Source organism: Carcharhinus amblyrhynchos, unplaced genomic scaffold (assembly GCF_965287045.1).
Source record: "Carcharhinus amblyrhynchos unplaced genomic scaffold, sCarAmb.v2.hapA scaffold_87, whole genome shotgun sequence".
NCBI lineage: Eukaryota > Metazoa > Chordata > Chondrichthyes > Carcharhiniformes > Carcharhinidae > Carcharhinus > Carcharhinus amblyrhynchos.
Window position 1 is genome coordinate 531853 of NW_027649827.1, and position 26580 is coordinate 558432.

At 52.4% G+C, this 26580-nt stretch overlaps 1 protein-coding gene across 5 annotated transcripts in view; it reads right to left on the reverse strand.

Annotated features, from left to right (window-relative positions):
* The window catches only part of LOC145337975 (mitogen-activated protein kinase kinase kinase kinase 2-like), a 67746-nt gene that overhangs the window by 14160 nt on the left and 27006 nt on the right, over positions 1-26580 (reverse strand). For 2 of the 5 annotated variants that reach the window (XM_080182756.1, XM_080182755.1), the window contains exons 11-24: positions 25216-25297; positions 23365-23475; positions 22590-22668; positions 21221-21279; positions 19420-19472; positions 17748-17786; positions 16376-16412; positions 15261-15453; positions 10099-10214; positions 9398-9439; positions 7625-7709; positions 5732-5811; positions 3687-3747; positions 268-385 (exon numbers count right to left, since the gene is read on the reverse strand). In XM_080182756.1, coding sequence (XP_080038882.1) covers positions 268-385; positions 3687-3747; positions 5732-5811; positions 7625-7709; positions 9398-9439; positions 10099-10214; positions 15261-15453; positions 16376-16412; positions 17748-17786; positions 19420-19472; positions 21221-21279; positions 22590-22668; positions 23365-23475; positions 25216-25297 — 1155 coding nt within the window. The remainder of the gene's footprint in view (positions 1-267; positions 386-3686; positions 3748-5731; positions 5812-7624; positions 7710-9397; positions 9440-10098; positions 10215-15260; positions 15454-16375; positions 16413-17747; positions 17787-19419; positions 19473-21220; positions 21280-22589; positions 22669-23364; positions 23476-25215; positions 25298-26580) is intronic. The other 3 variants (XM_080182759.1, XM_080182757.1, XM_080182758.1) reach the window with 3 other exon arrangements.

Below are 26580 nucleotides of genomic sequence, written 5' to 3' on the forward strand. Positions count from 1 at the left end.
CCTTGCAGTCTTGGGCAGAGCAGGAGCCCATACCAAGCTGTGATACAACCAGAAAGAATGCTTTCTATGGTGCATCTGTAAAAGTTGGTGAGAGTCGTAGCGGACATGCCAAATTTCCTTAGTCTTCTGAGAAAGTAGAGGCATTGGTGGGGCTTTCTTAACTGTAGTGTCGGCATGGGGGGGACCAGGACAGGTACAACGTGATGCTGAGAGTTAGGGATGGAGGGAGAAAGAGGGGAGGACCGCGAGGTTGGAAGTATTCCTTACTTGGGAATGATTCTGTCAGTGAGTTTGTTGGCAGGGAGTGAGATATGCAGGTTGTGTGTGTTCCTCTTCTGGTCAAACAGGGTCACCAGGTTGTGTGAGTACAGCTGCAACGATTTACCTGGGAAATGAGAGAGAGATAGCGATCACTAATAGAACACTAACACAACCCCCCAGAACACACAACACAGCACCACTCTCTACCCCCCAACACACACCCAACTTCACCCCAACACTGCCAGGTATCCGTCTCTCCCCTCACCCAATAGCCCTGGCCGCCATCCCCCACTCCTGCCATCTCTACACAACTCTGAACGGCGGAGCTCCCTTAACCGAGACACGGGAGCACTCTGCTCCGATAAGGACACAAGAACTAGGAGCAGGAGTAGGCCATCTGGCACCTCGAGCCTGCTCCACCATTCAGTGAGATACAAAAGTCTGAAGTCACGCACCAACCGACTCAAGAACAGCTTCTTCCCTGCTGCCATCAGACTTTTGAATGGACTTACCTCGCATTAAGTTGTTCTTTCTCTACACCCTAGCTATGACTGTAACACTACATTCTGCACCTTCTCCTTTCCTTCTCTATGAATGGTATGCTTTGTCGTACAGCACACAAGAAACAATACTTTTCACTGTATCCCAATACATATGACCATAATAAATCAAGTGTCTTTAAGACAGAGATCGATAGGTTCTTGATTAATAAGGAGATCAAAGGTTATGGAGTTGAGAAACTTATCAGCCATGTCAGACCATAAGGGGTAGGAGCAGAATGAGGCTACTCGGCCCATCGACTCTGCTCCGCCATTCAATCATGGCTGATATTTTTCTCATTCCCATTCTCCTGCCTTTTCCCCATAACCCCTGATCCCCTTATTAATCAGGAACCTGTCTATCTCTGTCTTAAAGACACTCAATGACCCGGCCTCCACAGCCTTCTGCGGCAAAGAGTTCCACAGATTCCCCACTCTCTGGCTGAAGAAATTCCTCCTCATCTCTGTTTTAAAGGATCGACCCTTTAGCCTGAGGCTGTCCCCTCTGGTTCTAGTTTTTCCTACTAGTGGAAACATCCTCTCCACGTCCACTCTATCCAGGCCTCGCAGTATCCTGTAAGTTTCAATAAGATCCCCCCTCATCCTTCTAAACTCCATCGAGTACAGACCAGAGTCCTCAACCGTTCCTCACATGACAAGCTCTTTATTCCAGGGATCATTCTTGTGAACCTCCCCTGGACCCTTTCCAAGGCTGGCACATCCTTCCTTAGACACGGGGCCCAGAGCTGCTCCCAATACTCCAAATGGGGTCTGACCGGAGCCTTATGCAGCCTCAGAAGTCCATCCCTGCTCTTGTATTCTAGCCCTCTCGACATGAAAGCTAACATTGCATTTACCTTCCTAACTGCCGACAGAACCTGCACGGTAACCTGATCGAATGGTGGAACAGACTCGATGGGCCAAATGGCCTAATTATGCCGCTGTGTCTTCTGGTCTTATGACAACATCGAAAACGGATTTGAACACAACCCTAACAAGCAGGCAAGCTGTGGTTACAATGATAAGATAGTGCGGCAGGAACCCAATCACCTATGAGACTCAGTTGAGCAGTCAAATGATGAGGAGTTGCCCAGTGCTGAGAGGTACAGCAGTCATTGAATCAGTTCAGCCCCTCAGCAGGGTGTGTGGGGGGGAGGGAGGAGGGTGGGGGCAAGAGGGGAGGGAGGGGGGCTGGCGGAGGGGGCAGCCGCTCTCCCGAGGGCCAACGAGGAGTGGTACAAGAATAAATAGAGTCATCGAAGTTTACAGCATGGAAACAGACCCTTTGGCCCAACTTGTCCATAATGCCGCTTTGTTTAAACCTCGAAGCTAGTCCCAATTGCCCACATTTGGCCCATATCCCTCCATACCCATCTTATCCACGTAACTGTTTAAACGCTTTTTAAGAGACAAAATTGTACCCGCCTCTACTACTACCTCTGGCAGCTCGTTCCAGACACTCACCACCGTCAATGTGAAAAAATTGCCCCTCTGGATCCTTTTGTATCTCTCCCCTCTCACCTTAAACCTATGCCCTCTAGTTTTAGACTCCCCTACCTTTGGGAAAAGATATTGACTATCTAGCTGATCTGTGCCCCTCATTATTTTGTAGACCTCTATAAGATCACCCCTCAGCCTCCTACGCTCCAGAGGAAAAAGTCCTAGTCTATCCAGCCTCTCCTTATAACTCAATCCATCAAGTCCTGGTAGCATCCTAGCAAATCTTTCTGCACTCTTTCTAGTTTAATAATAACCTTTCTATAATAGGGTGACCAGAACTGTACACAGCATTCCAAGTGTGGCCTTACCAATGTCTTGTACAACTTCAATAAGACGAGCCAACTCCTGTATTCAATGTTCTGACCAATGAAACCAAGCATGCTGAATATCTTCTTCACCACTCTGTCCACCTGTAACTCCACTTTCAAGGAGCTATGAACCTGTACCTCTAGATCTCTTTGTTCTGTAATTCTCCTCAACCCCCTACCATTAACTGAGTAAGTCCTGCCCTGGTTCAATCGACCAAAATGCATCACCTCACATTTATCTAAATTAAACTCCATCCGCCATTCGTCAGCCCATCTGCCCAATGTGAAGTTATCCATTTTGGAAGCAAAAACAAGGTGGCAGATTACTACCTGAATGGGTGTAAATTGGGAGAGGGGAGTGTGCAGAGGGACCTGGGTGTCCTGGTGCACCAGTCACTGAAGGTAAGCATGCAGGTACAGCAGGCGGTAAAGAAGGTAAATGGTATGTTGGCCTTCACTGAGAGAGGTTTCGAGAACAGGAGCAGGGATGTGTTGTTGCATTTATACAGGGCCTTGGTGAGGCCACACCGAGAGTATTGTGCGCAGTTTTGGTCTCCTTTTCTGAGGAAGGATGTTCTTGCTCTCGAGGGAGAGCAGTGAAGGTTTACCAGGCTGATTCCAGGGATGGTGGGACTGATGTACAAGGAGAGATTGACCAGGTTAGGATTATTTTCACTGGAGTTCAGACAAATGAGGGGGGATCACATAGAGATTTATAAAATTCTAACAGGACTGGACAGGGTAGATGCAGGGAGGATGTTCCCGATGGTGGGGGGAGTCCAGAACCAGGAGGTCACAGTCTGAGGATTGGGGGTAGACCATTTAGGACGGAGATGAGGAGACATTTCTTCACCCGGTGAGCCTGTGGAATTCATTCCCACAGGAAGTAGTTGATGCCAAAACATTGAATGTATTCAAGAGGCGGCTGGATATAGCACTTGGGGTGAACGGGATCAAAGGTTATGGGGAGAAAGCAGGATTAGGCTATTGAGTTGGATGATCAGCCATGATGGTGATGAATGGTGGAGCAGGTTTGAAGGGCTGAATGGCCTCCTCCTAGCTTCTATGTAATACTCACCAGTGATGGACATCAGGACATTGTTCAAGACAAACAGCCAGGAGCATCTCTGAGGGAGCAGCTGTGGAAAAAGGAATGAAAAGTTAAGGCCACTGTCATCAAGAGATTCCCTGTTTCTATCCACTGACTGCAGGCCAGGAAGGTTCACGCCATCCCCTTAACCAGCAACCCATCCACAAACACTCACTCCCTCTACCACCGACACACAGTGACAGCCGTGTGTACCATCTACAAGATGCACCACAGCGACTCACCAAGGCTCCTTCCACAGCACCTTCCAAACCCACCACCTCTACCATCTAGAAGGACAAGGGGCAGCAGACACATGGGGAAACACCACCACCTGCAAGTTCCCCCTCCGAGTCACTCACCATCCCGACTTGGAAATGTAAAGTTTATTAGTCACAAGTAAGGCTTACATTCACACCAGAATGAAATTACTGTGAAAATCCCCCCAGTTGCCACACTCTGGCGCCTGTTCGGGTACACTAAGAGGCAATTTAGTGTGGCCAATTTTTTGGATGTGGGAGGAAACTGAAGCACTCAGAGGAAACCCACACAGACACAGGGAGAACATGCAGACTCCATACAGACAGTGACCCAAGCTGGGAATCAAACCTGGGACCGTGGCACTGAGAGGTAGCGGTGCTAACCATTGTGTCAATATATTGGTCATTCCTTCACTATGGCTGGGTCAAAATCCCGGAATTCCCTCTCTAACAGCACTGTGGGTGACACGGGTCTGCTTTGTGATGATAGTGATGCAATTGACGTGAATAATTTGAAGGGGAGTGTTTAAAAATTCAGCCTTATTCTACAGGTAGTCAGTATGTCTGGAGGGAATATGGCTGGGATGCAAGGAGAGCAGGGTAATTACTCAATTTAGCCTTGCAAGTGGTTATGTTAAGTTGAGCTAATGGACTTCTGTTTACTTAAATTCCCCTGGGATTTCTGATTAGAGGGATTGAAAGGGTCATGTGACGATGTGGTTTACGTGCAGAGCTGTGTCTGAAGCAGAAAGGTTCTGCAGAAGGTAGTTAGTTCAAGTTGGGAATTGTTTGAAGTCAGAGACTTCTGCCAACTGCATGAGTTTCCATGGGAGTGGCTAAGATAAACGTGGTACCTCTACAGAACGAGGTGGGTGAATTGATAACAGCAAACAGAGGAATGGCGGATACACTGAATAAGCTTTTTTTGCATCAGTCTTCACCATGGAATATTTTGCAAATATCCCCAAGATATCAGACAGGCTGATTTCAAATAACATGATAGAATTTACCAAAATCCCAATCGCACGGGATAGAGTATGAGAGAAACTCAAGGGGCTAAAGGCAGATAAGTCGCCAGGACTCAATGAACTGCACGCTAGGGTTTTAACAGAAGTGGCTGCAGAGATAGTGGACCCATTGGTTGAAACTTTTCATAACTGACTAAATCCCAGGAGGATTGTAAAACAGCCAATGTGACTCCCTTGTTCAAAAAGGGAGAGAGGCGGAAGGCAGGGACTACAGGCCAGTTAGCTTAACATTGACTATTCCGAGGCTGGGAATCGAACCCGGGTCCCTGGCGCTACGCTAATCCATTGTGTCACCGTGCCACCCATTATGGGGGGAAAACAGGATTAGGCTATTGGATTGGATGATCAGCCATGATCGTGATGAATGGCGGAGCAGGCTCGAAGATACAGCAGCAGGGAAGAAGCAGTTCTTGAGTCGGTCGGTACGTGACCTCAGACTTCTGTATCTTTTTCCCGATGGAAGAAGGTGGAAGAGAGAATGTCCGGGGTGTGTGGGGTCCTTGATTATACTGGCTGCTTTTCCCCCGAGGCAGTGGGAAGTATAGACAGAGTCAATGGACGGGAGGCTGGTTTATTGTCAGGATTATCCGGAGGGATTGGGATAGAGGAATTCCATTTGTAGTGTCTGCAATTAGCCTCGCACCAAATGAGGCGACCCAATCCATCCTTCTGAATTGATTATTGATCATGAGGAAGGGGTAAGGGTCATGAAGGAGATTAGTAAACGACAGAGAGAGAGATCTTTTACCTTTTCTATCGTATCCTCGTGGAGCTCATTAAGATTCAACGTGTAGATTCCTTCTTCCGCTCCCAGAATTAAATACTGATCTGCAGAGAGAATAAAAAGATGATATTTACCCAACATCAGAAAGCCCAGCTCCAAACATTGGACCAGAGTGAGAGGAAAACTAAACCTTTCCTCCATCTCTCCTGCTCCTCCAACCCCCCAAATCCCCCTCAGGATGTCCCAAAGTGAAACACACACACCCCCTTCCCCCCTCCCCGCCCATCTCTCTAGCAACCCCCAACAAATACACTCCCATAGTGCAGCGCTCCCTCAACACTGACCCTCCCACAGTGCGGCGCTCCCTCAGCACTGACCCTCCCACAGTGCGGCGCTCCCTCAACACTGACCCTCCCACAGTGCGGCGCTCCCTCAACACTGACCCTCCCACAGTGCGGCGCTCCCTCAACACTGACCCTCCCACAGTGCGGCGCTCCCTCAACACTGACCCTCCCACAGTGCGGCGCTCCCTCGGCACTGACCCTCCCACAGTGCGGCGCTCCCTCAGCACCGACCCTCCCACAGTGCGGCGCTCCCTCAACACTGACCCTCCCACAGTGCGGCGCTCCGTCAACACTGACCTTCCTGCAGTGCGGCGCTCCCTCAGCACTGACCCTCCCACAGAGCAGAGCTCCCTCAGCACTGACCCTCCCACAGTGCGGCGCTCCCTCAGCACCAAGCCTCTCACAGTGTGGCGCTCCCTCAGCACTGACCCTCCCACAGTGCAGCGCTCCCTCAGCACTGACCCTCCCACAGTGCGGCGCTCCCTCAGCACTGACCCTCCCACAGTGCAGCGCTCCCTCAGCACTGACCCTCCCGCAGTGCGGCGCTCCCTCAACACTGACCTTCCCGTAGTGCGGCGCTCCCTCAACACTGACCTTCCTGCAGTGCGGCGCTCCCTCAGCACCGACCCTCCCACAGAGCAGAGCTCCCTCAGCACCGACCCTCTCACAGCGCGGCGCTCCCTCAGCACCGACCCTCCCACAGCGCGGCGCTCCCTCAGCACCGACCCTCCCACAGTGCGGCGCTCCCTCAGCACCGACCCTCCCACAGCGCGGCGCTCCCTCAGCACCGACCCTCCCACAGCGCGGCACTCCCTCAGCACCGACCCTCCCACAGTGCGGCGCTCCCTCAGCACCGACCCTCCCACAGTGCGGCGCTCCCTCAGCACCGACCCTCCCACAGTGCGGCGCTCCCTCAGCACCGACCCTCCCACAGTGCGGCGCTCCCTCAGCACCGACCCTCCCACAGTGTGGCGCTCCCTCAGCACCGACCCTCCCACAGTGCGGCGCTCCCTCAGCACCGACCCTCCCGCAGTGCGGCGCTCCCTCAGCACCGACCCTCCCGCAGTGCGGCGCTCCCTCAGCACCGACCCTCCCACAGTGCGGCGCTCCCTCAGCACCGACCCTCCCACAGTGTGGCGCTCCCTCAGCACTGACCCTCCCACAGTGCGGCGCTCCCTCAGAACTGACCCTCCCACAGTGCGGCGCTCCTTCAGCACCGACCCTCCCACAGTGCGACGCTCCCTCAGCACTGACCCTCCCACAGTGCGGGGCTCCCTCATGAGAGAGAGAGAGGTGGAGAGGTTTAGGGAGGGAATTCCAGAGCTTAGGGCCCCCCAGGCAGCTGAAGGCACAGCCGCCAATGGCGGAGATTACAGAGATATGGAGGGGGTGTAGGGGCTGGAGGAGGTTACAGAGATAGGGAGGGGGTTTAGGGAGCTGGAGGAGGTTACAGAGATAGGGAGGGGGTGTAGGGGCTGTGAAGGAATTGGAATATGTGGGTGATTTCTGACTATCCCCCCAGAATGAAGCAGTGTGGAGTGTAGGTTTTGTTTATTCTCTGTCCCTCTGTTACCTCTTGTCTTTGGGTGGATCCAGGATACTGAAGAATTGATTTTTAGAGGGCAGCCATTGAAGACCTTGGAGAAGCAGGCTCCCATCTGTAACAGAAAGAGACATCAGTGTCAATGCCCAGGGTGCAGAGCGGGTCACCACTCTCCCTCAGACTTTCAACATTCACCATCCCAGAGGACAGCACTATCCTTTCCTCGTTACCAACATGTGGGCTCCTCTCACCAGGCCCAGCCTCCCGTACCCATCCCTAATTGCCCCTCGAGAAGGTGCAGGGTGAGCTGCCACCTTGAACCTGCTGCAGTCCCCGTGTGATGTAGGTACACCCACAGTGCTGTCAGGGAGGGAGTTCCAGGATTGTGATTGGACATCAGTCAATCCCTGTGTGGTGTAGGTACACCCACAGTGCTGTCAGGGAGGGAGTTCCAGGATTGTGATTGGACATCAGTCAATCCCCGTGTGGTGTAGGTACACCCACAGTGCTGTTAGGGAGGGAGTTCCAGGATTGTGATTGGACATCAGTCAATCCCCGTGTGGTGTAGGTACACCCACAGTGCTGTTAGGGAGGGAGTTCCAGGATTGTGATTGGACATCAGTCAGTCCCCGTGTGTGGTGTAGGTACACCCACAGCGCTGTTAGGGAGGGAGTTCCAGGATTGTGATTGGACATCAGTCAATCCCCGTGTGGTGTAGGTACACCCACAGTGCTGTTAGGGAGGGAGTTCCAGGATTTTGACCCCAGTCACAGTGAAGGAACGGCCGATATATTCCCAAGTCGGGAATGGTGAGTGACTCGGAGGGGGAACTTGCAGGTGGTGGTGTTCCCCATGTGTCTGCTGGCCCTTGTCCTCCTATATGGTAGAGGTGGTGGGTTTGGAAGGTGCTGTGGAAGGAGCCTTGGTGAGTCACTGCGGGGCATCTTGTAGATGGTACACACGACTGTCACTGTGTGTCGGTGGTGGAGGGAGTGGGTGTTTGTGGTTAGTGTGTCGATCGAGCGGGGCTGCTTTGTCCTGGATGGCGTCGAGCTTCTCGAGTGTTGATGGAGCCGCACCCATCCAGGCAAGTGGGGAGAATTCCATCACACTCCTGACACGCAAAGTTCAGTTCACCTGCCGTCCATTCCTCAAACCCAGAGTCACTCTCAGTGGGAGCAACAATTTGTTAACTCTTTATAAACTCCCTATTTGTACGTTTCTGGCTAGCTTTCCCTCCTACTCTGATATTCCCTTTGACACGGGCTTTGATAAGGGGTCACCTGGACTGGAAATGTCAGCTCTCTCCTCTCCTTACAGACCCGCTGAGATTTTCCAGCCTTTTCTCTGATTTTCCCTCCTTGTCTTTTTGCCACCAGTTGCTGCTGCTTCTCCTCTGCCTGCCCTCCTCACCTGTCTCTGCACGATGATACACTTTGCTTTCAAGTTTGACCCTGTCTTTAACCTTTCCAGTTAACCACAGACAGTGGGTCCACACATTCGCCGTCTCCTTACCCGCTGGAATGTGTTCATTGTAGAATATTCTCTTCAAAGTTTCTCATCCAACCTCAAACCTCATTTCCCAGTTGACTTTACCCAAGTCCTTGCTGCTGCCCTTGTTGAAATTCCAGAACGGCCCCCACCCGCTCCTAAGCCAGCTCTTTGAAAGATCTATCCAATTACTGTCCCCCCCCCCGGCTCTTTCTCCCCCCACAGCAGATTTCTCCTTCCCAGTACTTCTCCCGTTTCCACCCCCCCCCCCCTCACTTCTTTCGATATTCAAGCAGTGACATTTGTACTCACGTGCACTTGTGGAGTGGGGGGTAATCCGTGACAGACTTCTCTCTGTAAATGAACGAGGGTTAATGTTAAACATCAGGCAGGGTGAAACACACGCTGTGAAAGGGGCTGAACCCCAACACAACCACTGTCGGGAATCTGACTCACCGCTGATCCACCGAGAGGCAACAGAATCCTTACAGAACGCAGCTGGAGAAATGTGTTACAGTACTCACACACACACACACACACACACACACACACACACACCCTCTCTCTCACACACTCTCTCTCATATACATATGCTCACTTACACACACCTTCACCCTCTCTCTCACACACACACACACACACACACTCAGTCTCTCTCACATACACACACTCAAGTGCGGCACAGTGGGTTAGCACTGCTGCCTCATAGCGCCAGGGACCCGGGTTCGATTCCTGGCTTGGGTCACTGTGTGGAGTTTACACATTCTCCCTGTGTCCGCGCTGGTTTCCTCCGGGTGCTCCGGTTTCCTCTCTCAGCCTGAAAGACGTGCTGGTTAGGGTGCATTGACCCGAACAGGCGCCAGAGTGTGGGCAACTAGGGGGATTTTCACAGTAACTTCATTGCAGTGTGAATGAAGCCTTACCGATGACACTAATAAATAAACTTTAAAAGCACACACACACAAACACTCCCTCCCTCACACTGGAAGTTGTGAAACATTGAGATCACTCACTGGCGCTCCCTCGCTGTCGGGTGCTGAACTCTCTTCCGAAGACTGTTGGGATCCATCCTCCTCCTGACACATTCCTGCCAGCTCCTCCGTTCCACAGGAAGCTTCTTTCACCATCCCTGTAACAACATCAGTACCATCACCCAGAGCTCTGAGCCTGCTCCCCCCCGTAACAACATCAGTACCATCACCCAGAGCTCTGAGCCTGCACTCCCCCCTGTAACAACATCAGTACCATCACCCAGAGCTCTGAGCCTGCACTCCCCCCTGTAACAACATCAGTACCATCACCCAGAGCTCTGAGCCTGCACTCCCCCCTGTAACAACATCAGTACCATCACCCAGAGCTCTGAGCCTGCACTCCCCCCTGTAACAACATCAGTACCATCACCCAGAGCTCTGAGCCTGCACTCCCCCCGTAACAACATCAGTACCATCACCCAGAGCTCTGAGCCTGCTCCCCCCTGTAACAACATCAGTACCATCACCCAGAGCTCTGAGCCTGCACTCCCCCCGTAACAACATCAGTACCATCACCCAGAGCTCTGAGCCTGCTCCCCCCTGTAACAACATCAGTACCATCACCCAGAGCTCTGAGCCTGCACTCCCCCCGTAACAACATCAGTACCATCACCCAGAGCTCTGAGCCTGCTCCCCCCTGTAACAACATCAGTACCATCACCCAGAGCTCTGAGCCTGCTCCCCCCTGTAACAACATCAGTACCATCACCCAGAGCTCTGAGCCTGCTCCCCCCCGTAACAACATCAGTACCATCACCCAGAGCTCTGAGCCTGCACTCCCCCTGTAACAACATCAGTACCATCACCCAGAGCTCTGAGCCTGCTCCCCCTGTAACAACATCAGTACCATCACCCAGAGCTCTGAGCCTGCTCCCCCCTGTAACAACATCAGTACCATCACCCAGAGCTCTGAGCCCGCTCCCCCCTGTAACAACATCAGTACCATCACCCAGAGCGCTGAGCCTGCACTCCCCGCCGTAACAACATCAGTACCATCACCCAGAGCTCTGAGCCTGCTCCCCCCCGTAACAACATCAGTACCATCACCCAGAGCTCTGAGCCTGCACTCCCCCCTGTAACAACATCAGTACCATCACCCAGAGCTCTGAGCCTGCTCCCCCCCGTAACAACATCAGTACCATCACTCAGAGCTCTGAGCCTGCTCCCCCCTGTAACAACATCAGTACCATCACCCAGAGCTCTGAGCCTGCACTCCCCCCTGTAACAACATCAGTACCATCACCCAGAGCTCTGAGCCTGCTCCCCCCTGTAACAACATCAGTACCATCACCCAGAGCTCTGAGCCTGCTCCCCCCTGTAACAACATCAGTACCATCACCCAGAGCTCTGAGCCTGCTCCCCCCTGTAACAACATCAGTACCATCACCCAGAGCTCTGAGCCTGCTGCCCCCCTGCAGAAAGCTGCCTGAGGTTTGGGGAGGTCGGTGGGGGAGGAATGGCTGAAGAAGTGAGGTTGGGCTTCCTCCCTCAACCCACTGCCTCTGAGTACGGAAGGGAGAGTCAGACCCACCCTGAGCTGGACTTCAGACTCACAGAGAACTAGGAGCAGGAGTAGACCATCTGGCCCCTCGATCCTGCTCCACCATTCAATAAGATCATGACTGATTTTTGTGGACTTACCCAACTGCTCACCATAACCCTTAATTCCTTTACTGTTCAAAAATCTATCTATCCTTGCCTTAAAAACATTCAATGGAGTAGCCTCAACTGGGGAGGGAATTCCACAGATTCACAACCCTTTGTGTGAAGAAGTTCCTCCTCAACTCAGTCCTAAATCTGCTCCCCCTTATTTTGAGGCCATGCCCCCGAGTTCTAGTTTCACCCACCAGTGGAAACAACTTCCCTGCTTCTATCTTATCTATTCCCTTCATCATCTTATATGTTTCTATAGGATCTCCCCTCATTCTTCTGAATTCCAATGAGTATAGCCCCAGTCTACTCAGTCTCTCCTCATAATCCAACCCTCTCAACTCTGGAATCAACCGAGTGAATCTCCTCTGCACCCCCTCCAGTGCCAGTATATCCTTTCTCAAGTAAGGAGACCAAAACTGTACACAGTACTCCAGGTGTGGCCTCACCAGCACCTTATACAGTTGCAACATAACCTCGCTGTTTTTAAACTCCATCCCTCTCGCAATGAAGGACAAAATTCCATTTACCTTCTTCATTTCCTGCTGCACCTGCAAACCAACTCCTTGTGATTCATGCACAAGGACACCCAGATCCCTCTGCACAGCAGCATGCTGCAATCTTTAACCTTTTAAATAATGGTCCATTTTGCTGTTATTCCAACCAAAATGTACGACTTCAAATGTCACACAGAGACTCAGCCCGGATAAGGACGTCTCCTTTCCCAATTGGGCATCCTGGGGGAGATGGTGGGAATGTCACTGGACTAGTAATCTGGAGACCCCCAGGGTATCGTTCTGTGGGGGGACATGGCTTCAAATCCCACCCTGGCAGCGGGTGGAATTTAAATTCCAGGGAGAAAATCAGGAATTATAAAGCTCGTCTCAGTAACGGTGACCGTGACAAACTAGCATCGATTGTCGGAAAAACCCATCTGGTTCCCTTTAGGGAAGGAAATCTGCCGTCCTTACCCCGGTCTGGCCTACATGTGACTCCAGAGCCACAGCAATGTGGTTGACCTGCCCTTCTGAAATTTAGCATGGCCAATCCACCTAACCCGCATATCTTTGGATACTAAGGGGCAATTTAGCATAGCCAATCCACCTAACCTGCACATCTTTGGACACTCAGTTGAAGAGGCAATTAGGAATGAGTGCTGGGCCAGACCGTGAAGGCTCTCATCCCCCGACCGAATCAGGGACACAGCATCAATCTGACATCTTTGCCACCCGTCACCCGATTTCCACTGGGGTTCGAACTGTTCCCCAGACTGCACGTCTGGTAACTCCACCATCCCTCAGACACTGACCCTCCTGGGGTGTCCTGACCCCAATCTCCGCACGTGAGTCCTTGCGGATCATACAAAACATTGTCACCTGAGACTAGGACAGCACAGAATTTCAAAAGTATAGAGAGACGTTGGAGGAGTGGGTGGCACAGTGACATAGTGGGTTAGCACTGCTGCCTCACAGCACCAGGGGCCTGGGTTCGATTCCTGGCTTGGGTCACTGTCTATGCGGAGTCTGCACGTTCTCCCCGTGTCTGCGTGGGTTTCCTCCAGGAGCTCCGGTTTCCTCCCACAGTCTGGTTAGGAGAAATTGGCCGTGCTAAATTCTCCCCCAGTGTACCCAAACAGGTGCCAGAGTGTGGCAGCTAGGGGATTTTCACAGCAACTTTATTGCAGTGTTAATGTAAGACTTACTTGTGACATTAATAAATAAACTTTAAAAGCACGGTCACTTCCTCCTTCCCTCCCACCTTCATTGCGGTGTTAAATGTAAGCCTATTTGTGATAATAATAAATAAATAATACAGATCAGCTATGATCTGATCAACTGAGAGATCTGGCTTGAGGAGAGGGGCTGAATGGTCTCCTCCTGTTCCTGTGTAATGCTTGAGGACTAGGGCTGAATGGCCTCCCACTGTTCTTGTGTAATAGGCTGGGGGAGAGGGGCTGAATGGCCTCCTGTACCTGTGTAACAGGCTGGAGGAGGGGGGCTGAATGGACTCTCGTTCCTGTGCAACAGGCTGGGGGAGAGGGGCTGAATGGCCTCCTGTTCCTGTGTAACAGGCTGGGGGAGAGGGACTGAATGGCCTCCTGTTCCTGTGTAACAGGCTGGGGGAGAGGGACTGAATGGCCTCCTTGTGAGATTACTGTCGGGTGAACTGGTTGGACTCTAACCTGGTGAGACCTCTTACTGTGTTTACCCCAGTCCAACGCCGGCATCTCAAACACCAGCAGGCACACAGTTAAGGTGAGAGGAGGAAAGTTCAAAGGAGATGTGAGGGGCAATTTTTTTTTACACAGAGAGCGGTAAGTCTCTGGAACCTGCTGCCAGAGTGAAGATGGAGGCAAATATGATAGGAGCATGTTAGGGGCTTTTAGATAAGTACATGAATATGTAAAGCATAGAGGAATATGGACCAGGCAGAGCCTGGCAGGCAGAAGGGATTAGTTTTAATATGACATAATGTTCGGCACAACATTGTGGGCCAAAGGGCCTGTTCCACTGCTGTTGGTAATTTTTATTAATGATCTGGATGAGGGTATAGTTGGGTGGATTAGTAAATTTGCTGATGACACCAAAGTCGGAGGTGTGGTAGATTGTGAGGAAGGGTGTCATAGTTTGCAGGGTGACTTAGACAGGTTGCAGAACTGGGCCGAGAGGTGGCGGATGGAGTTTAATGTGGAGAAGTGTGAGGTAATTCACTTTGGTAGGAATAACAGATGTGTCGAGTATAGGGCTAACAGGAGGACTCTGAATAGTGTGGATGAACAGAGGGATCTAGGTGTATGTGTACATAGATCCCTGAAAGTAGGGAATCAAGTAGATAAGGTTGTTAAGAAGGCATACGGTGTCTTGGCGTTTATTGGTAGGGGGATTGAATTTAGGAGTCGCAGCGTCACGTTGCAACTGTACACAACTCTGGTACGGCCGCACTTGGAGTATTGTGTGCAGTTCTGGTCCCCACATTATAGGAAGGATGTGGAGGCTTTGGAGAGGGTGCAGAGGAGGTTTACCAGGATGTTGCCTGGTATGGAGGGGAGGTCCTATGAGGAGAGACTGAGGGATTTGGGGTTGTTTTCGCTAGAAAGAAGGCGGCTAAGAGGGGATCTTATTGAAACATATAAGATGATTAGAAGTTTAGATAGGGTGGATAGTGATAGCCTTTTTCCTCGGATGGAGAAAGCTAGCACAAGGGGGCATGGCTTTAAATTAAGGGGTGGTAGTTATAGGACGGATGTCAGGGGTACGTTCTTTACCCAGAGGGTGGTGAGGGATTGGAATGCCCTGCCTGCTGCAGTTGTAAATGTGCCTAGTTTGGGGGCGTTTAAGAGATCCGTGGATAGGTTTATGGATGAAAAGGGATTGGTTTAGGTTAGAGGGTCATTGTTTTTTAACTGGTCGGTGCAACATTGTAGGCCGAAGGGCCTGTTCTGCGCTGTAATGTTCTATGTTCTATGTTCTGTGTGAAGAGGGTGGTTCTGGTACCTTGTCCTCTGTCCTGTTTTGCAGTGAGCGTGCCGCCCTGTTCCACCGTGTGTCTGACGCTGTGCTCTGTAACCAGGCATTCCCGGAAAGTGCGCTCCGTCCCGGAGGGGTTAGCAACCTGCGGAGCCCGTTTCACTGTGCAACTTTTCTCCTCGGTACTCCAGCCCTCCTCATCCAGCGATCCCGGTCCCGACTGCAGGATAAAATTGGGAAAGGAATCAGTGTTTCAGGTGAGTGGCTGCCTTAGAGTAAGAGTGATAGAGATGGAGGGCTGAATGGCTTCATCCTGGGGAGGTGGGCATCAGGAACAGCACTCCGGGAATCATTATCCCAATCGGGAATCATTACCCCACCCCGGGACAATTATTCCAATCAGGAATCATTACCCCGCCCCAGGAACCATTCCCGGTCCGTTAATTACCCATCAGTATTAATTACCCATCCAGCAGTTGAGTGTGTGTCTGTGGGAGCTAATCCCCTTTCCAACCTCTCTGACTCTCCCCCCTACCCACTTCCTTCCCCCCACCCCCAACTCTCTCTCTCTATCCTCCCGCTCTTTCTTCTAACCCCCACTCTCTCTTTTAACTCCCACTCTCTCTCTCATCCCCTTTCTCTCCCTCCCCCACTCCCTTTCTCTCCCTTTCTCTTTTCCCCAGTCTCACTTTGGGATGTCCCGAGGGAGGGATAGGAGCGGGAGAGATGGGGGAAGGGTCTGTGTTTCACACTGGGATGTTCTGAGGGAGGGATAGGAGCGGGAGAGATGGGGGAAGGGTCTGTGTTTCACTTTGGGAGGGAGGGGAGGGAGGGGAGGGAGGGGAGGGAGGGGAGGGAGGGGAGGGAGGGGAGGGAGGGGAGGGAGGGGAGGGAGGGGAGGGGAGGGAGGGGAGGGAGGGAGGAATGGGAGACTGCGTTTCACTTTGGGATGTCCTGAGGGAGGGATAGGAGCAGGGGAGATGGGGGAAGGGTCTGCTTTTCACTGTGGGATGCCCCGAGGGAGGGATAGGAGCGGGAGAGATGGGGGATGGTTCTTACTGGGTGAGAACAGACTGTAACAGACGGGATACAGACTGAGCTGTGGTTCTAGCACATTCCACAGAAACAATTCTTTTACTTACTAGGTGTTTGGCGGGTCCCCTCTTTATTGTCAGGCTGCTGAAAGATGAGATTGAAATATTACCCAAACAAACCAAGGCAATCCTTTCATTTAATACTCCCACCCATACCCCCAGTGAGAGTCAGTGTGTGTGTGGGACCCGTACCCCAGTGAGAGTCAGTGTGTGTGTGGGACCCGTACCCCAGTGAGAGTCAGTGTGTGTGTGGGACCCGTACCCCAGTGAGAGTCAGTGTGTGTGTGGGACCCGTACCCCAGTGAGAGTCAGTGTGTGTGTGGGACCCGTACCCCAGTGAGAGTCAGTGTGTGTGTGGGACCCGTACCCCAGTGAGAGTCAGTGTGTGTGGGACCCGTACCCCAGTGAGAGTCAGTGTGTGTGTGTGGGACCCGTACCCCAGTGAGAGTCAGTGTGTGTGGGACCCGTACCCCAGTGAGAGTCAGTGTGTGTGTGGGACCCGTACCCCAGTGAGAGTCAGTGTGTGTGTGGGACCCGTACCCCAGTGAGAGTCAGTGTGTGTGTGGGACCCGTACCCCAGTAAGAGTCAGTGTGTGTGTGGGACCCGTACCCGAGTGAGAGTCAGTGTGTGTGTGGGACCCGTACCCCAGTGACAGTCAGTGTGTGTGTGGGACCCGTACCCCAGTGAGAGTCAGTGTGTGTGTGGGACCCGTACCCCAGTGAGAGTCAGTGTGTGTGTGGGACCCGTACCCGAGTGAGAGTCAGTGTGTGTGTGGGACCCGTACCCCAGTGACAGTCAGTGTGTGTGTGGGACCCGTACCCCAGTGAGAGTCAGTGTGTGTGTGGGACCCGTACCCCAGTGAGAGTCAGTGTGTGTGTGGGACCCGTACCCCAGTGAGAGTCAGTGTGTGTGTGGGACCCGTACCCCAGTGACAGTCAGTGTGTGTGTGGGACCCGTACCCCAGTGAGAGTCAGTGTGTGTGGGACCCATACCCCAGTGAGAGTCAGTGTGTGTGTGGGACCCGTACCCCAGTGAGAGTCAGTGTGTGTGTGGGACCCGTACCCCAGTGAGAGTCAGTGTGTGTGTGGGACCCGTACCCCAGTGAGAGTCAGTGTGTGTGGGACCCGTACCCCAGTGAGAGTCAGTGTGTGTGTGGGACCCGTACCCCAGTGAGAGTCAGTGTGTGTGTGGGACCCGTACCCCAGTGAGAGTCAGTGTGTGTGTGGGACCCATACCCCAGTGAGAGTCAGTGTGTGTGTGGGACCCGTACCCCAGTGAGAGTCAGTGTGTGTGTGGGACCCATACCCCAGTGAGAGTCAGTGTGTGTGGGACCCGTACCCCAGTGAGAGTCAGTGTGTGTGGGACCCGTACCCCAGTGAGAGTCAGTGTAAGTTATGCAGAATGTGGGAGAATCCTTACCTTTGTTCCAATGCTTCCTCCACACTCTGCAGCAAGCTCCTCAAGGGAAAAAGATGAGATTGTTAAACCTCTGCCTTTGTTGAAATCAAGTCCTGCAGCCCACCCATTCTCGCACCCACACCCGCACCTGCACTCACATTCACACCCGCACTCACATTCACACCCGCACTCTCACACAGGCACACACACAAACAGAGTTGAGAGCTTCAAGTTTTAAGTGTCTAGATCACTACCAAACTGTCCCGGTTCCCCCCCACCCCGATGCTGACAGTATAATTAAAAAGGCCCCGCAAACGCCTCTACTTTCTCAGAAGACTGAGGGAAATTGACTTTTAAGGGGTGTCTTGACAAATGCATGAATAGGATGGGAATAGAGGGATACGGTCCCCGGAAGGGTAGGGGGTTTTAGTTTAGTTGGGGCAGCATGGTCGGTGCAGGAGGGGCCGAAGGGCCTGTTCCTGTGCTGGAATTTTCTTTGTTCTTTGAAATCTGGCATGTCCGCTACGACTCTCATCAACTGTTACAGATGCCCCATAGAAAGCATTCTTTCTGGTTGTATCACAGCTTGGTCTGGGCTCCTGCTCTGCCCAAGGCCACAAGGAACTGCAAAAGGTTGTGAATGTAGCCCAATCCATCACACAAACCAGCCTCCCATCCATTGACTCTGTCTACACTTCCCGCTGCCTCGGGGAAAAGCAGCCGGCATAATTAAGGACCCCCCCACACACCCCGGACATTCTCTCTCCCACCTTCTTCTGTCGGGAAAAAGATACAAAAGTCTGAGGTCCCGTACCGACCGACTCAAGAACAGCTTCTTCCCTGCTGCTGTCAGACTTTTGAATGGACCTACCTCACATTAAGTTGATATTTCTCTACACCCTAGCTATGACTGTAACACTACATTCTGCACCCTCTCCTTTCCTTCTCTATGAACGGTATGCTTTGTCTGTATAATGAGCAAGAAACAATACTTTTCACTGTATCCCAATACATGTGACAATAATAAATCAAATCAAATCAACACATACTCACACTCACAACTAGCTGTTTACTCTCCTGTTTAACACAAACCTACACACACCAAAGACAATTATCCACAAAGACACACAAACTGTCTCCCTCTCTGTCCGTTTACCTCTGTTTCTCTGTCTCTATCTCTGTCTCTCTCTCTCTCACTCTGGCCTGTCCCTCTTCATTCAATCTCTATCTGACTCTATTTCTCTCTCTGTCTCTGGGTGTCTCTCTCTCTCTCTGTTTCCGTGTGATTGGGGAGATGGGGGGGTGGGGTTGAGAGATGGGGGAATGGAAAGGATGGGGATGGAGAGGGCGGAGAGGATGGAGAGGGCGGAGAGGATGGAGAGGGCGGAGAGGATGGAGAGGGCGGAGAGGATGGAGAGGGCGGAGAGGATGGAGAGGGCGGAGAGGATGGAGAGGGCGGAGAGGATGGAGAGGGCGGAGAGGATGGAGAGGGCGGAGAGGATGGAGAGGATGGGAGGATGGAGAGGATGGGAAGATGGAGAGGATGGGAAGATGGAGAGGATGGGAAGATGGAGAGGATGGAGAGGATGGGAAAATGGAGGGATGGAGAGAATGGAGAGGATGGGGAGGATGGAGAGGGTGGAGAGGGTGGAGGAATGCGAGTGTCTTTCATTGCAGTAAATGTGTTCCTTACAGACTATCATCTTCACCCGCATGAAGTTTCCAATCCTCATCGTGATCAGGATCCTGTCAAGGAGAAATTATAATTTACCATTAGGAAGGGACAGGAGCAGTTCCAACACTAATCGCTGGAGGGATTCCTGCGAACTCCTGGGTTGCCCAGGGCAGCTGCTGAGTCCCTCATGGAGTGCACTAAATCTGACCCCTGACCCTCTCCCATGTTAAAAGTCTGACAACACCAGGTTTTAGTCCAACCTATTTATTTGATAATATTCTCACAAGCTTTCGAGGGGTTACCCTCTTCGTCAGGTGAATGGAGAGTTCTGGCCTCAGACAGAGCATATAAAGCACAGACAGTTTAGAGATTACTGATTAAAATGCGAATCCTTACACCTAACCTGCTGTTCAAGACCTGAAGTGGCTGACAATGTGAGTGGTAGGAGCACTGATCACAGTTTAAAGAGATGTGTATTGTCTCCAGACAGTACAGTAAGTGAGGTTTTGCAAACCCAGGCAAGTCACGGGGGTTACAGATAGTGCGACATGAACCCAAGATCCCTGTTGAGACCGTCCTCATGTGTGCGGAACTTGGCTATCAGTCTCTGCTCAGCGACTCTGCGCTGTCGTGTGTTGTGAAGGCCGCCTTGGAGAATGCTTACCCGAAGGTCAGAGGCTGAATGCCCGTAAGCATTCTCCAAGGCGGCCTTCACAACACACGACAGCGCAGAGTCGCTGAGCAGAGACTGATAGCCAAGTTCCGCACACATGAGGACGGTCTCAACAGGGATCTTGGGTTCATGTCGCACTATCTGTAACCCCCGTGACTTGCCTGGGTTTGCAAAACCTCACTTACTGTACTGTCTGGAGACAATACACATCTCTTTAAACTGTGATCAGTGCTCCTACCACTCACATTGTCAGCCACTTCAGGTCTTGAACAGCAGGTTAGGTGTAAGGATTCGCATTTTAATCAGTAATCTCTAAACTGTCTGTGCTTTATATGCTCTGTCTGAGGCCAGAACTCTCCATTCACCTGACGAAGAGGGTAACCCCTCGAAAGCTTGTGAGAATATTATCAAATAAATAGGTTGGACTAAAACCTGGTGTTGTCAGACTTTTTACTGTGTTTACGCCAGTCCAACGCCGGCATACCCACATCATGACTCCCATGTTGGTCAGAGAGAGAGAGGGAAAGCAGACACTGCCCAGGGACAGTCACAAAGAGATAGTGTGCAAGTCCAGCAGCTAATGGAGAAGCAAATGGAACACTGGCCTTTATTTCGAAGGGATTGGAATTATAAAAATAGGGAATCATAGAATTCTGACAGTACAGAAGAGGCCATTTGGCCCATCAGGTCTGCCCCGACTCTCCAAAGGAGCATCCAATCTTTGGACATTAAGGGGCAATTTAGCGTGGCCAATCCACCTAACCTGCACATCTTTGAACACTAAGGGGCAATTTAGCATGGCCAATCCACCTAACCTGCACATCTTTGGACACTAAGGGACAATTTAGCATGGCCAATCCACCTAACCTGCACATCTTTGGACACTAAGGGACAATTTAGCATGGCCAATCCACCTAACCTGCACATCTTTGGACACTAAGGGACAATTTAGCATGGCCAATCCACCTAACCTGCACATCTTTGGACACTAAGGGACAATTTAGCATGGCCAATCCACCCTAACCTGCACATCTTTGGAAGAAGAGTGGAGGGAGTGGTGCGGATCTGTACAGAGTTAGAATAGGAATCCTCACTGTACACTGGAACCCCGAGCAGTTGTGGGAGGTTTGGGTTGGGTTCACTCACCAGCGTACTCTCTGGTTCCGTCTCTTTCCTCATTGGACAACCAAACTGCACCTGACGGACTGAGGGAAGAACATGTGTAAATTTCCAATGGTTCATCACTCCCCTTCCCATCCCTGTAATACCCTCCAGCCCCCACACCCTGTCTCTATCTCTGTAATACCCTCCAGCCCCCACACCCTGTCTCTATCTCTGTAACCTCCTCCAGCCCCTACACCCCCTCACTATCCCTGTAACCTCCTCCAGCCCCTACACCCCCTCCCTATCTCTGTAACCTCCTCCAGCCCCTACACCCCCTCACTATCTCTGTAACCTCCTCCAGCCCCTACACCCCCTCACTATCCCTGTAACCTCCTCCAGCCCCTACACCCCCCTCCCTATCTCTGTAACCTCCTCCAGCCCCTCACTATCTCTGTAACCTCCTACACCCCCTCCCTATCTCTGTAACCCCCTACACCCCCTCACTATCTCTGTAACCTCCTCCAGCCCCTACACCCCCTCACTATCCCTGTAACCTCCTCCAGCCCCTACACCCCCCTCCCTATCTCTGTAACCTCCTCCAGCCCCTACACCCCCTCCCTATCTCTGTAACCTCCTCCAGCCCCTACACCCCCTCCCTATCTTTGTAACCTCCTCCAGCCCCTACACCCCCTCCCTATCTCTGTAACCCCCTCCAGCCCCCTACACCCCCTCCCTATCTCTGTAACCCCCTCCAGCCCCCTACACCCCCTCCCTATCTCTGTAACCCCCTCCAGCTCTCCACATCTGTCTCTCTCTGTGGTTCCCTTTCCCTGTCTCTCTCTCTCCCTGTCTTTCATTTACTCTCTGTCTCTCTCTTTGCCCCCTCTCTCTCTCTGTCTCTCCGTCACTGTCTCTCTTTCTCTGTCTCTCTCTGCCCCTCGATGTCTCTCTCTCTCTCTTTTTCTCTCTCTCTCTCTTTTTCTCTCTCTGTCTCCCTTTTTCTCTCTCTGTCTCCCTTTTTCTCTCTCTGTCTCCCTTTTTCTCTCTCTGTCTCCCTTTTTCTCTCTCTGTCTCCCTTTTTCTCTCTCTGTCTCTATTTTCCTCTCTCTCTCCTTTAACCCGCTCCTTAAACCCGACCTCTTTGACCGAACTTTAGGCTGCCTGTCCCTGATATCTCCCAATGTGGTTCAGGGTCAGATTCTGTCTTAACCCAGCGAAGCCCCTTGTGGTTGATTTACTGAGTTCAGTGTGATATCTTGTAGAGGTAGGCTTCTTCTGGTTCTGCCTGTCCCCCACCCCCCCCACCCTGATCCTGTTCCTCCCCACTCTGCTCCTCTCACTGTTTTACACCCTGACGTTGCGGGTACGGAATAAACCACTTTCTTCACTCACAGGAGAGTGAGAGACTCACACTGTATCTCCGATCGTGTCCGCTCCGCTCTCATGTGTGGCCCCAGAGAATAGATTTTGTCAGGGAATGTGTCACAGGTCTGCAAGGCAAAGAGAACTTCAGACTCTCAAACACTCGCCCCCCCCCTCCTCTCCCAATTGCTCTGCCCATCCCCACAGCCTCATGACATACAACACTGTGTCTAGAATGCACTTAGAGGGGCTGAATGGCCTCAGGCACCCTGTACTCTCTGCCAAGGGGCTGTTTCCGAGTGTGAGCCGAGCGCCTCAAGGTGATGCACGCCAATTTTCCCCACAGTGCGGCGCTCCCTCAGCACCGACCCTCCCCACAGTGCGGCGCTCCCTCAGCACCGACCCTCCCACAGTGCGGCGCTCCCTCAGCACCGACCCTCCCCACAGTGCGGCACTCCCTCAGCACCGACCCTCCCACAGTGCGGCGCTCCCTCAGCACCGACCCTCCCACAGTGCGGCGCTCCCTCAGCACCGACCCTCCCACAGTGCGGCGCTCCCTCAGCACGGCGCTCCCTCAGCACTGACCCTCCCACAGTGCGGCGCTCCCTCAGCACCGACCCTCCCACAGTGCGGCGCTCCCTCGGCACTGACCCTCCCACAGTGCGGTGCTCCCTCAGCACCGACCCTCCCGCAGTGCGGCGCTCCCTCAGCACTGACCCTCCCACAGTGCGGCTCTCTGATTCAACCTCCTCCCCTCTCCCTGCCCTAGTTCCTGTCCCATCTCTGGTACCCCTCACCCCTCCGTTCCCCTCCTTCCCCCTCACCTCCAAGTCGCTGTCATCAGCCAGGGAACAGCTGCTCGAGTCCGGATTATTCACCTTGTCCAGGAGTTCGATTCCCTGTGTTCGGCTGAGCATCTGATTGGCAAACGGGTGCTGATGGGAAAGACGCCATTGTCAAGACGGACTCCCTACCTCATGGTCAACACCGCAGTGAGTATGGGGGCAGCGGGAAGTCCGTACGCAACTTCAGCAATGGATAAAAACCACAAATGGGATGTTGGGACTTGAGTATAAAAGTGTTGCTGCAATTGTATAGGGCGTTGGTGAGGTCACATAGAGCAAATACAGGCCCTTCGGCCCGACCAATCCATACTGCCCTCCCAGCTGGTCCCAATTCATACAATCCCTACAATGCAGAAGGAGGCCATTCGGCCCTTCAAGTGTTCACCCAACACAATCCCACCCAGGCCCTATCCCCATACACCCATGTATTACCCTAGTGAGTCCCCCTGGCACTAAGGGGCAGTTTAGCACGGCCAGTCCATCTAACCTGCGCATCTTTCGGACTGTGGGAGGAAACCGGAGCACCCGGATGAAACCCACACAGACACGGGGAGAACATGCAGAGTCCACACAGACAATGACCCAAGGCAGGAATCGAACCCGGGTCCCTGGCGCTGTGAGGCAGCAGTGCTAACCCACTGTGTCACTATGCCGCCTTCTAAACAAGTGATCCAAGAGTCATTGTATGGAATGCTCCAGCGCATAATGAGGCCATTCGGCTCACTCTTCCTGTGCTAGCTCTTTGAAAGATCTATCCAATTACTCCCCCTCCCCCCACTCTTTCCCCCACATCCCTGTAAATCTCTCCTTTTCCAGTATCTCCCCCCTTTTGAAAGTTCCTATTGAATCTGCTTCCACCGCCCTTTCAGGCAGCGCCTTCCAGATCACAACAACTCACAAAATAAAATTCTCACTGTCTGTGTGGAGTCTGCACGTTCTCCCCGTGTGCATGGGTTTCCTCCGGGTGCTCCTGTCCGAAAGACGTGCTGGTTAGGGTGCATCGGCCATGTTAAATTGCCCCTCAGCGTCCAAAGATGTGTGGGTTACATGGATTGGCCATGCTAAATTGCTCCTTCATGTCTAAAGATGTGCTGGTTAGGTGGATTGGCCATGCTAAATTACCCGTTAGTGTCCAAAGATTAGGGGCAATTTTTTCCCACAGAGGGTGGTGAGTGTCCGGAACGAGCTGCCAGAGATAGTAGTAGAGGCGGGTACAATTTTGTCTTTAAAAAAGTGTTTAGACAGTTACATGGGTACGATGGGTATGGAGGGATATGGGCCAAATACAGGCACTTGGGACTAGCTTAGGGGTTTTAAAAAAAGGGCAGTATGGACAAGTTGGGTTTTCCATGCTGTAAACCTCTATGACTCTATGTATGGGTTAGGTGGATTGGCCATGCTAAATTACCCCTTAGTGTCAGAGGGATTAGCAGGGTAAATGCACGGTGTAATGGGGATAGGGCCTGGGTGGGATAGGTTGTTAGTGTAGGCTCAATGGGCCGAATGGCCTCTTTCTGCACTGTAGAGATTCTATGAAATCTGCCACCCTTACCCAGTGTGGCCTGCATGTGACTCCAGACCCCACACCCACAGCCAATGTGGTGGACTCTTAACTGCCCCATCCGAAATGGCTGAGTGGGACACTCAGTGTAAAGGGGCAATTAGGGATGGGTGAGAAATGTGGGTCCTTGCCCAGTGATGCCCACATCCCCATGGAAGATTAAAGGAATGAGCATAGTTGTGTTGTGTGAAAGTCCTTGACGTGGTGCCATTCCCTGTTTGTCAGGGGAGTGTGGGTAGGGGGTCACTGGCTCCTGTTCCGGTGGGTACCTGGAGTAGCTTTTCCGCAGTGGGTCGCTTCTTGGGGTTCTTCCTCAGGCTCATCTTAATGAAACTGTGACACTCTGAGGACCTGCAAACAGAAACAGGGGCAGGTGAGAGACTGGAGGAGGCGGTGTTTGCAAAGGACCTTCCCCCTGACTGGGGAGCAACGTGGTACAGTGGTGCCAGGGTAAACAGCCCAAGGATCGTTGGGATGTGTGAACCAGGGTGGCACGGTGTTTAGCATTGCCGCCTCATAGTGTTAGGGGCCCAAGTTCGATTCCCAGCCTCGGGTCACTGTCTGTGTGGAGATTGCATGTTCTCCCCGTATCCGCGTGGGTTTCCTCTGGGTGTCATTGAGTCATAGAATCCCTACAGTGCAGAAAGAGACCATTCGGCCCATTGCATCTGCACTGACTACAATCCCACCCAGGCCCTATTTCTGCAACCCCACATATTTACCCTGCTAATCTCCCTGATGCCAGGGGCAATTTATCATGGCCAATCCACCTAACCTGCACATCTTTGGACACTAAGGGGCAATTTAGCATGGCCAATCCATCTAACCTGCACATCTTTGGACACTAAGGGGCAATTTAGCATGGCCAATCCACCAAACCTACACATCTTTGGACACTGAGGAGCAATTTAGCATGGCCAATCCACCTAACCTGCACATCTTTGGACGCTAAGGGACAATTTAACATGGCCAATCCACCTAACCCGCACATCTTTGGACACTAAGGCGCAATTTAGCATGGCCAATCCATCAAACGTGCAATCTTTAGTGTGTGGGAGGAAACCGGAGCACCAGGAGGAAATCTAGGCAGACACGGGGAGAACGTGCAGACTCTGCACAGACAGTGACCCAAGCCGGGAATCGAACCCGGGTCCCTGGCGCTGTGAGGCAGCAGTGCTAACCCACTGTGCCACCGTGCCACCCACGTGCCACTGGTTCCCTCCCACAGTCGGAAAGAGGTGCTGGTTAGGATGCATTGGCCGTGCTAAATTCTCCCTCAGTGTCCGGCGACTAGGTGATTTTCACAGTAACTTCATTGCAGTGTTAATGTAAGCTGCACTTGTGATGCTAATAAATAAACTGAACAATCTGATTCCAGTAAAGGGCAGTCTGTGATTGCCCCTTCCTGGGAGGGAGATTTGCAGCTCTTTTCCAAGCATGGTTCCCCCCACCCATCCCACCTCCGCCCCACCCACATGGTTGAATCTTAACTGCCCCTGAATTAGCTCTTGCACGCCTCTCAGCTGGTTTCCAAAGTACCCCCTCCCCGACCACCATCACCTGCTCAAGGGGCAACTAGTGGGGGGGGGGGGGGGGGGGGGGAGTACTGAGCTTGCCAGCAAAACCCACACCCC